Source organism: Armigeres subalbatus, chromosome 3 (genome assembly GCF_024139115.2).
Source record: "Armigeres subalbatus isolate Guangzhou_Male chromosome 3, GZ_Asu_2, whole genome shotgun sequence".
NCBI lineage: Eukaryota > Metazoa > Arthropoda > Insecta > Diptera > Culicidae > Armigeres > Armigeres subalbatus.
Genome location: NC_085141.1, coordinates 117956988 through 117968630, shown reverse-complemented (window position 1 = coordinate 117968630; position 11643 = coordinate 117956988). Strand labels below are relative to the sequence as shown.

General features: G+C 44.5%; 2 protein-coding genes across 2 annotated transcripts; both read right to left on the bottom strand.

Annotated features, from left to right (window-relative positions):
- Positions 1-3268: 3268 nt before the first annotated feature.
- Positions 3269-3790, bottom strand: LOC134221917 (uncharacterized). The gene has a single exon (XM_062701081.1). The coding sequence runs from the start codon at positions 3788-3790 to the stop codon at positions 3269-3271; it is 522 nt and encodes a 173-aa protein (XP_062557065.1).
- A 58-nt stretch (positions 3791-3848) lies between these two features.
- On the bottom strand, positions 3849-6997 carry LOC134221916 (uncharacterized). The gene is made up of 2 exons (XM_062701080.1): positions 6075-6997; positions 3849-6006 (listed from the first exon to the last, which is right to left on the bottom strand). Exons 1-2 carry the CDS (start codon positions 6995-6997, stop codon positions 3849-3851), a joined length of 3081 nt encoding a protein of 1026 aa, XP_062557064.1.
- Between the last annotated feature and the right edge of the window lie 4646 nt (positions 6998-11643).

Genomic DNA, 11643 nt, shown 5'->3' with positions numbered 1-11643 from the left:
ATATTTTTTTTCAAGGTAATCTTTAATGACTCTATTGTGTGATTGGGTGATGCGGGATGGTTCATCCATATAGTTTTAGCTTCGGGAGAATGTGATTCCGTGCTGGTAGTCATGTACGAACTGGGGGTAAATGGAATTCATCTAGAAGCTAGATGGAAAAAAGTGGTGTGAATTTGGAAATAGCATTGAAGGTTCGTACGCTCCTATACGATTTATTGGACGACCAATGGCGCATGCTGTTAGTCGCGGAACAAAGCTATGGAAAGAATTCAACTGATTTTATTGAAAATAGAGCTTTCTGATAGTCAGTCGGCTATACTTATCTCCTAAAGTGTTGTGACTGCACTGCTAAAGGCAATAATTCAGCTTATACAGATTAGAGTTATCCAAATATATTTAAATTGTTCTATAAGATGTAGTTTAAATTAAAAACTATTGAATCCTGCCCACTACAACCAGTAGTTACCAGTACTAAAGAAGGGCTGTGCGACAAAATATAAAAAGGACCAAACGAGTAACTAAAATCTTGAATTTAAAACTTCGGAACAGTGTTGTTGTTATAAAACGCACCTTTCTTACCAGTGGCGTAGCCACGGGGGTGGTTTTGGGCATAACAACCCCCACTCCCACCCCCCGAGGAACCAATTTATAGAAGAATTTTTTTTTTTCGAAGAAAAAAAATGTTCGAAACCAACCCCCCCCCTCAGACCAATTTTCTGGATACGCCACTGTCTCTTACACTGGCAAGGCTGCTCTAGGCACACTTACAGAGACGAAGATGCGATCGTACCTCAACTCTATAATACACGCTGATAAAATTTGTCAGTGTGATAAGGGGCCGTCCACAAAGTACGTCACGCTCATAGGGGGGAGGGGGGGTTCCGAGCAGCGTGACGACTCATACAAAAATTTTAGAGGTTTAATACAAAAAGTGTGACGAAGGGGGGAGGGGGGGTCCAAAATCACCCATTTTTGCGTGACGTACTTTATGGATCTTCCCTAACGTAGTTTATTGTATTTTTTCCAAGTTCGTTTATTCGGTAGCCTCAGGCGTGTATAGCACTTTACGGAGCCACGTTTCGTTGTGATATGCACAATCGACATAATCTTATTATTAAATTAGTAACAGAGGGAAATATGCGAACGTACTCGGGGTGACTCGATGTTAGGTTTATAATGTTTCAGGATGGACTGAGATTAGGATTCGGGAATCAGGGAATCATCATAATCAACCAATTTCAGCGGCTCATCCGGTCATTTGGCGTCGGGGACGACGTGGTGTGTCGTTGTGCTCGAAAAATGGTTCGAATGGGAGCATCTTTCGGATGGCCAGAGCTACGGCGCTCTACGGGACAGAAAGACAGAGACAAAACAAAAAAAAACGTTGAAGAAACAGAAAAAAAAACAAAAGTATTAGACTTTTATGTCAGAGGAACAAAAAAAAACCCATAAAAGATAGTAGTTTATTGTAATCAAAAATAGAGACATAATTGAATACTGAATATCTTGGCTGTGCATATGCACAGCATATGTTTCGGAATGGACAAATTGATATGAAATAATATGCAATTAACTGTGGATATGAGAAGAAAAATGCAGAGTCGTACAGCAAGTCACAACGCCCTTGGTAAATCCATCGTTGGGCGCCCTTCTCTTACTAGGGAAAATTAAATGCACCAATTTTACATTCAGGGGCTAAGTATCCAAAATTCTTAGAAATTTTTACGAAAAACAAACGCATTATTTTTTTCTTCGTAACCCACTAAGCATATGCGGTATTTCGAAAAATTTCGTTTCAGGTGGTTCGAAACGAAATTCCGCGGAATTTCGCGGAACTTTAGCATGGTGAAATCTGTTTTTTTGATTTTGTTTCGTTTCGTTAATTTGCATAAATTTCGCTATCAAAAACTAGGCTTAAACGAAATTTAATGGAATTCCGCGGAATTTCTAAACTAATTTAAACTCATAGGGGAACTGTACCGGTTTTGGCCATGTTCCTAATTTGACCAATTTTGTGAATAGCTCCAAAAATGAAGCAATTCACTAGGGTTTTATTAGTTCCAACCGGAGATATATCTCTCACACTTTTACGCTGATTTTAGCTGACCGATTATTTTGAAAAATATGTATATTTCAGGGTTGGCGAAATCGGCGCTAAGGTGGCTAAAACCGGTGCACTTCCCCTATCATACTTTAAATTACTCAAAACTTCGGCTGCGCCGCCGAAAAAATCAGAGTCTGTTTTAAATTTTGTTGCCTATATATTGACGCCTACTATTTACGTAACCCCATACCGAGTCGATAAACACGTATTTAATTTTCTTCTAGAAAACGTCTTCAGTGTTTTATTGGAAATGTTTAAGGTGAAGGTAGGTGGAGTACCAAAACAAATTTTTGAAAGTATTGGTACTGTTGGGTGGTAGTAGTAAAATCCTCAATTTTGTTAATTAACCAATCCGTTGGCGAATATATGGGTTTATTACAAAATTCCTGCCGTGTAAAAATAATTTTAGTTACATATAAAAAAATAGGATGTATGCTTATAACTTACGTTAGTGGATACTACCACTCAACGGTGATTATTTTAATTTTTCGTAGTCGTACTGTGCGTCGTTCTAATTGTAGTCTAGTTATAAGTTTATGTAAGTATTTAATTTCATTGAGGTTTTCTTATTCCATTCTCACCTCTACTCGACTCGAGCCTCAACTGTTCCTACAAAGAGGTTCGACGACTGTTACCACCTAAGAAGAATCCGTAACCTGTTTAGCGACTTTAGGATTCACAGATTAGTTTTAGTCTTGTAATTTTGTCTTAGTCACATACTTATATTAATCAATTGCAATATTAATGCATATTTGCCACAGGAAAACCACCTAAACGCACTTGGCAGTAATCGTAGTTTTAGTTAGGATAAGCAACCTCCTAGATTTACGGTTTAGCTCTATAAGTAGATGATAAGTTTTACACTAGTAGTTCGTAAATAGTTTTAAGCACATACTTTTAAGATATAGTTCATTCAAATTGGTAGTTCATAAGTACTTTTAAGATATAATTCAATTAGATATGTAGTTCAATTTTAGCATTCCGCACTTTTGATGCACTACCGTTCTACAGACGAAGGTCAGACCACACAATAGACGCGGTTGTTTACTTGTCTGACCTTCTCTTGATCGCTAGATCTCGCACGATCCTCCGAACGTGCGATGGGTGTAGAGTGGATGAATTCCAAATTCATGTCGATTTTGCGGGGCGCGTGGGGCTTGATGCTCAAAGTAGCGCCGTCAACAGTCCCCCCGGAATGGGCTCCTGGTTATCCTGATGCCCATTACTCCTAACGCCTACGTCGAGCACAGCAAGCTTCACGGTTGGTCGCTCGTAGATGCCACTGGATGTCTGCACAGCAGCACTTCGGACCTTTCCGTCTGATCCCTTCTTAATAGAAATGACCCGACCTTTGGGCCAGGTGTTCCTAGGGAGCTTCGGGTCTACAATGATGACGATGTCGTTGACACATATGGGCTTCGTCTCTGCAAACCATTTGGTCCTCCGTGTTATTGTAGGGAGATAGTCCCGAAGCCATTGCTTCCAGAACTGGTTTGTTAAGGTTTGAGATAGCTCCCAACCGTACTTGAGCGCCTTCGAGCTGTCGTCAAACGCAACCCAAGGTCTTAATCCGTTGCTTGATCCCAGCAAAAAATGGTTGGGAGTCAGCACTGGGGACTGGTCATCGTCCAGCGGAATGCTGGTTAGTGGACGAGAATTGATGATATTCTCGACCTCTGCTAGCATGTTTTCCAGCACTTCATAGGACAACGTCCTATTCGGTTTCAGGTTCGCAAGGTTAGCCTTAACACTGCGTACTAGCCGCTCCACGATCCACCCATATGGGGCGAGGCCGGGGAATGAAGCTCCAAGAGGTGTGTGAGGTAGTGAACTCTTCTGCAAGAAGCTCTTGATCCAAGTTCTGCATGGCATTTTCTAGCTCTCTGCTAGCTCCCACGAAGTTTGTACCCCGGTCGCTAAAGATTACAGCAGGTACCCTCTCCTTGCCATTACGTTTCTCAGTCCCAGAATGCAGGAATCGGTAGTCATATTGTGTATGATTTGCAAGTGGATGGCGCGAGTGGTTAGACATGTGGCGAGAAGTACCCAACGCTTCTCCTGACGACGTCCAACGGTAATCATAATTGGTCCAAAGTAGTCCACCCCATATACGTGAACTGTCGAGCGTAGGCGGCCAGGCGAGGTAATGGCAAGTCGCCCATAGCTGGTGGTAGTGGTTGTGCACGATCGTTTTGCACTGCTGACAGCATCGACGAATCTCATTGTAGGCAGGCTTCAGTCGAGAAATGCTGTATCGTTGGCGCAACTCGTTAACCACGGTATTGTGGTTTTGATGATGATATTTGTTGTGGTAGTGGGATATGATGAGACGCGTGATGTGATTATTTCGTGGAAGGATGATTGGATTCACTGCATCCGGATTCACACCGGGACACGCCGAGGTTCGACCATGCACCCGGAGTACGCCATGTTGGTCCAGGAACGGACAGAGATAATAGATTGAACTATTCTTCGGTATCGTCAAGGTAGAATCTTTGGACGCTCTTGTGTTCGATAGTATTGCTAGCTCATCTGCGTACGAACTACCTTGGGCCAGCCGGTACAAGTAGTTTTCAGCCTTTACTAGCTCACCAGCTGTCAATGCTCCAACAGTTCTTTCTTCAGAGCTAGATGTCTTTACATTCCCGATGAATCGAAAAACGTATGCGCATCGACGTAGAAGCGAAGTCCATTTGGAGAAATTTTGAGGATCGATGATTGGCTCTGGAAATTTGATGTGCAGCAATAAATGTGGACGTAATTCCTCCGAGGTAGCGTTATCGACGTGTATCTTCACAGGCCATTCTACTTCTGAAGTTTTGAGAAATTCCGGGCCGTGGAACCATCGACTTGTTTTTCTCATATCAGGTACTCGTTTCCACTTTGTTCCATCGTCAGCGACATTATTATTCGTTTGAATCCACTGCCATTCGCTGACATCCGAAGCTTCCAGCATCTCGCTCACTCGGAAAGCGACAAACGGGCTATATCTGCGATGATCGGATTTGAGCCAGCTGATGACGTCGCTTGAATCGGTCCAAAAGAAGCGCCTGTTAATCTTGACGGACAGCGATTGCGCTATGCTGTTCGCCAACCTTACTCCGATTACGCTGGCTTGTAGCTCCGATCGCGGAATTGATAGGAACTTGATAGGTGCAACACGTGTCTTTGATCCTACCAGCGCCGTTTCAATGATGTCTCCTTGCTTGAATCGCAGATATACCACTGCAGCGAACCCTTTCTCACTAGCGTCGACAAAGATGTGCATTTGCACTTCGTTGGTACTATCAATTGATGTAGCGGTCCTATAGCAACGTGGGATTTCTACCGTCGCCACTTCAGGAAGTACCTTTAGCCACTGCATCCACATTCCAAACTGTTTTTCTTCTATAGGATCATCCCATCCGACGGACGTTCTCCATATTTCCTGTAACACCACCTTCAAGAACATTAAGAAATGACCAATAAGCCCCAAGGGGTCGAAGATCATCATCAACGTTCTGAGTACTTCCCTCTTGGTTGGTCTCCGCTGGCCCGACATAAGCTCTGGATCATAGCGAGGAGAAATCTTGAAGGTGAAACAGTCAGTCGAAGTATTCCACCACATTCCGAGTACCTTTTCCGTAGTGGCTCCTTCCGCCATACTAAGGTCCTTCTCTTCCGTGATTCTCTCATGTAGCGCCTCCAAAACAGCCGGACAGTTTGAGATCCAATTTCTCATGTCAAAGCCGGCTTCAGCATGGATTTCCTTCACGTTCAGCGCGAGATCTATTGCTTCTTGTTCGCTTTCGACGCTTGCAAGCATATCATCCACGTAATGTTTATCGACGATGGCTCGAACCGCTGCCGGATGACTTTCCTGGAATCGCTGAGCATTGGTATTTTTCACATATTGTGCGATACTAGGGGCACATGATACCCCAAACGGCAACACCAGCAAAGTGTATATGCTGGGTTCAGCGCTCCCTACATCGTCCCTCCAAAGAAGCACAGGCGAACGTCTTGTCTCAGAAGAATCTGCAGGTACATCTCCCGAATATCCCCGCAGATAGCGATGCGAAACTCCCGAAACTGGACGAGAACTGCTAGTAGCGATGTCAAAAGATCAGGGCCTTTGATTAGGAACGAATTGAGGCAAACACCATGAGCAGGAGCAGCGGCGTCCCATACTAGCCGTACCTTACCCGGTTTGTTGGGATTCACAACAGGGAATACGGGCACGAACCATTGTTGAGACTGCTGTTTGTTGAGTTCTGCTTGCGTCAGCTTTCGCACGTAACCCTTATTCACGTAGTCCTTCATCTTCATCCTAACGGTTTCTGCGAGATTATTATCCATTTGCATACGCCGGTCAAGGCACTGCCATCTTCTGAAAGCCATACTTTGGCTATTCGGAAAACGAACGTTGTCGTACTTCCAGAGGAGTCCCGCTTCGTACCTTCCCTCTTTTGGGGTTGTTAGCTTTTCAAGCATATCCAACGCTCGTTGATCTTCATTCGACCGCAAAATCTTTTCCGGTTTTGAAATCCCAAGGCTATCCAGATTGAAGTAGCTTTTCATTGCGGCGTGCAGATTCTCGTCGGATTCATGCTGACATTCACACACTTTAACAGAATGCACGTTCACGTAATTTCCCTGTCGTTGTGTTCGTGAGGTGTTCCCATAGATGATCCAACCCAAGCGCGTTTTGACGGCGATAGGTTCACAGGGTTTTCCTTCTCGACTTTTTAGAGCATGCCCAAGCGACGCATGATCAAGACCAATCAGAATTCTCGGACATACGTTACTGTAGGACTTTACGGGTAGCCCGTCGAGATGGTTGAACCGTTGCAGTAACTCCGAGTACACTAACGTTTGCGGCCGAAGTTGTAGGCTCTGGAACCGTATGCACATTTGACATCCTGTGAGACTTGGAAGTGGCTTCGATGCCCGAGATTTCTACTCCAACTTTCTGGGACGCATTTTCTACTCTCTTGGTACCTCCGTCCATTTTAAGCACAGCGGAGTTCGAGGCCCGTCTACTCCCAACTCCTCAGCTAAGCTATCCTCCATTAGCGTTAGCTCCGAACCATCGTCTATGAAGGCATACGTCTGGACCTGCGTTGATGGCCCACGGAGCAACACGGGAACAATCCTGAACAATACTTCGCTGGTTAGCGCTTGGTGGATGTTACAGCTTCTGGTAGCAGAACTGTCCTGCTTATCGTTGTGCATCAACGGGTGGTGAAAAAAGGTGCAGCCTTTAATTCCGCAATGTTTCTGTTGTCTGCATGTACCATTGTGCTTCCGTAGACATTTACGGCACAGCTTTGCCTCCCGTACGACGGCCCATTTGGCATCTAGGCTTAATTCGGCAAACCGTTTACATTTGGCAACCGTGGGACAGCTTCCTTTGCATGTAATGCATGCAGTGGTTGACGCTGAGGACGATCGGTGGCCAGCTAGTGCTTTTGCTGGTGCGGATCGGTTTCGTTCTTCTTCAACATCTGAATGGATGTTTATAAATCCGTCATTTTTCCAGCCGCGGCTTCTAGGTGTATTGGAAGGAGTTTGCATAACGGCGCTAGCATCTTCTGCAATCGAATACAGCCAACGACTGAAGTGTAGTAGGTTCGGTGCAGGATTACTTCGAGAATACTTTGCCCAGTCGAGCTTTAATCCGGGTGGAAGGCGATCTACCAACTCGACTTTCAGTGCAGCATTGTAGATAAAGTCCTGAACTCCACATGCTTCTATAGTAGAAACCAAATTTTCGACCGTTAGTGCAAACGTGACCAGCGTGTCGAGTTTTTCTACTTGTGGCGATGGTAACGACCGGATCTTCCCAATCGAAGCATGTACGATTGCATCTGGCCTACCATAGAGCATTTTTAATGTGGACATTACACCGCCAACGTTGGACGGATGGAGTAGTCGGCAGCGAACGGCTTCTAATGCCTTTCCCTTCAGGCATTTCCTAAGACGGAGCATGTTTTCCTCGTTAGAAAAACCGCACATTTGAGATGATGAAGTGTACATCGAGAAGAAGAGAGGCCCATCTTCGGGATTCCGTAAAACTCCGGTAGGTCTCTGGATACAGCCTGGCGTGCCGCCACCTGACTTCGGTTGAGGACACACGTTATCGTCAGCATCACGATCGTCAAACTCCGAATTTCTGAGCCCTCGAAGGTGTTGACTCGAAAGCCCGGCAGGATTCCTTCCCTGGTTTTCTTGTAGGAAAGATGGTTCAGACCAGAACTGGACGTTTGGATCGGAGGGCGCTGTTCTGACACCCGAGATTGTTGGGCCAAACGCCCCCTGTGGATCGAACGAAGGATGCAACTGGGCTCTTGGATTCGAACCCGACCACTGGTCCTGAGCCTGGTAGCTTTGAGATGAAACCGGTTGACGATGTTGCGGTTGGTTGAACTGTATTCCTGATACTGGAACTGATTGACGAACTTTGTGTTGGTGAGAAAAGTTCTCTGGAGTTGAAAATTGTGCCATCTGACGCGGATCTTCAAGAAAGGACGCCGGCGGTCGACGAAATTGGACTCCTCGTGTTGCATCTGCTCGTTGATTATTTGGAAACGGCGGCGGAGGACACTGCTTCTCTGGAACTAGTATTGATCTTCGCTGGAACCGATCTTCGGGGATTGGCGTAGGAACCGAAGTTCGAAATTCACGATTCCTCAGCGGAACATCTGATCGATCCGCTTCTTGGGGTGTTGATCGTAGAGGGGGAACGAAACTCTGTAACGTTGATCGCCGTTCTATCTGCCCGCCATCTGGTGCCTGTTGAACTCTAAGCTGCATCTGGTCGCCGTTCACGTACTCTTCAACTAGACCGGAATCACTTTCTTCACCACATTTATCCGTATCTCTCAGCCATCCTCGGACCTTGGACATCTCACCAGACTCTACATCATCATCACTAACCACTGTTCCCTCACCGTCTTCTTGTTCCAAAATGCGGTATTTCTCGTCCAAAAACTTTTGCTCCAATTTCTTCTGTTCTTCGAGCTTCTGCAACTGTAGATCGACCTTGCGTTGATGACTCCGATGGCTGCTTGCCTTTCCGGCGGACTTCCTTGTATTTGTAGTGTTTGGGGGTGGAGCTACCGCTTGATTTTGTTGGGGTGTTGGTACTTGTTCCATTTGATTACTTGCGCCCGTTGGCTCATGTGGACACTTTGGACAAATCCAACTTCGGTTCGCAACGCCACCAGTCACTTCCACACAAGAAAAATGATACCACTTATCGCAACCATCACACTGCACCATTCTACTATTATCTCGTTCACTACACCATTCGCAATGACTATACCGAGTAACGTATACGCGTTGATTCGAATTTGGCGGCGCGGTGGGACTCGCGTTATCGTTGACATTCGACGACCGTATGGGATTGACGTTAGTATTGACACCAGCTTTTAATTTCGGTATGGCTCCTCTGGGACTAACATTGGCAATATCAGCATTTACCTGAGAACTTGGGGGAGGGGGTATTTCCTGTACCGTAGATGCATGGCTCTTGGCACCGGTTACCGTCGTCATTAAGTCCCTCGCTTCGCCTTGCGCGCTAGTCGCGATAGTGAGACTGTTGATACCGGTAACTACATCTGCATTGGTTGTTGGAGTACCCATGGCGTCGTTGGTTCCAATTGCACCCGTGGCCAAAAGCTGGCCCGCCGCAGCCATGTCCGAACTCGATTTGGAACTCGTCCTGGAATTCCTTAACTCCTTGCCGAACATTGTTACGATGAATAACGAATTTTGTAAAATGTTGGGTGGTAGTAGTAAAATCCTCAATTTTGTTAATTAACCAATCCGTTGGCGAATATATGGGTTTATTACAAAATTCCTGCCGTGTAAAAATAATTTTAGTTACATATAAAAAATAGGATGTATGCTTATAACTTACGTTAGTGGATACTACCACTCAACGGTGATTATTTTAATTTTCGTAGTCGTACTGTGCGTCGTTCTAATTGTAGTCTAGTTATAAGTTTATGTAAGTATTTAATTTCATTGAGGTTTTCTTATTCCATTCTCACCTCTACTCGACTCGAGCCTCAACTGTTCCTACAAAGAGGTTCGACGACTGTTACCACCTAAGAAGAATCCGTAACCTGTTTAGCGACTTTAGGATTCACAGATTAGTTTTAGTCTTGTAATTTTGTCTTAGTCACATACTTATATTAATCAATTGCAATATTAATGCATATTTGCCACAGGAAAACCACCTAAACGCACTTGGCAGTAATCGTAGTTTTAGTTAGGATAAGCAACCTCCTAGATTTACGGTTTAGCTCTATAAGTAGATGATAAGTTTTACACTAGTAGTTCGTAAATAGTTTTAAGCACATACTTTTAAGATATAGTTCATTCAAATTGGTAGTTCATAAGTACTTTTAAGATATAATTCAATTAGATATGTAGTTCAATTTTAGCATTCCGCACTTTTGATGCACTACCGTTCTACAGACGAAGGTCAGACCACACAATAGACGCGGTTGTTTACTTGTCTGACCTTCTCTTGATCGCTAGATCTCGCACGATCCTCCGAACGTGCGATGGGTGTAGAGTGGACGAATTCCAAATTCATGTCGATTTTGCGGGGCGCGTGGGGCTTGATGCTCAAAGTAGCGCCGTCAACAGGTACAATAAAAACTGTCATATACTGTAGTAGTATTGGTGTCGCACTAATAAAAAACAAAGAATATGAGTAGGGTGGTTCAAAAAACGACCCAACTCCATCACGCTCACTCGATTCCGTCCAATGCTCCGAGTGTCCTCCAAAAGCTTAATTCGACAAAAACTGGTTGAGCACAAGCCGGTTCAAGTCTGTTTTAAAACTAGTATGGGAAACTAAACCTTTCATTACACTGGCTACAGCGCCTTCTTTCCAAACTCAGGCGAAAAGAGAACCTACATAGCTAAAAGCAACATTCCAGAGACTTCACTGAACGAAAACCGCAGCGCAGGAATGATCCATTGATTACGTAACGCGAAAAATAGCATTTTATACCCCGCTCACCACCATGTCACACTTTTTGTATGAAGTATCTGCCCCTGGTGTGAAAAATATCACAGACAAGTTCTGGCTATTTTGTTGAATTACTCGTTTCACTGATGCCTTCTAAGAAGCCTAATTATCATGCTGAAGATTCGCAACCTCGATTAAAATCAACTCCAAACTATTGGAACGACCGTTCAATATGCATTGTCTATGGAGTTAAATATATTGAACATTATTATAACACGTTTCACTGATGCCTTCTGAAAGCCTACACAATGTCAGCGGAACGGAAACGGCAAATTTGACAGAAAATATATGAGCTAACTGTCAAATTTGCCGTTTTCGTTGCCGTTCCGCTGACATTGTATATGGTCTCCCCCTCGCCCAGCGCCCAATGACGGAGTGCCACAGTCAGAATAATGTAAAGTTCAACCTCGTCATATCAGCTGTCACCCAAATATCACCCAAAATATGAAACATAATCTACTGAGCGTGGCGGGGCAAAATCATTTTTGAGCCACCCTAATTATTAGTTTGT

Bases quoted from the DNA above. Each gene is read 5' to 3' on its own strand.
- LOC134221917 (XM_062701081.1), bottom strand. From the start codon at position 3,790: ATGCTAGCAGAGGTCGAGAATATCATCAATTCTCGTCCACTAACCAGC.
- LOC134221916 (XM_062701080.1), bottom strand. From the start codon at position 6,997: ATGTGCATACGGTTCCAGAGCCTACAACTTCGGCCGCAAACGTTAGTG. The intron at 6,007-6,074 runs GTAGGGAGCGCT...ATGTGCCCCTAG, and splicing joins TGCTTCTTTGGAGGGACGAT to TATCGCACAATATGTGAAAA.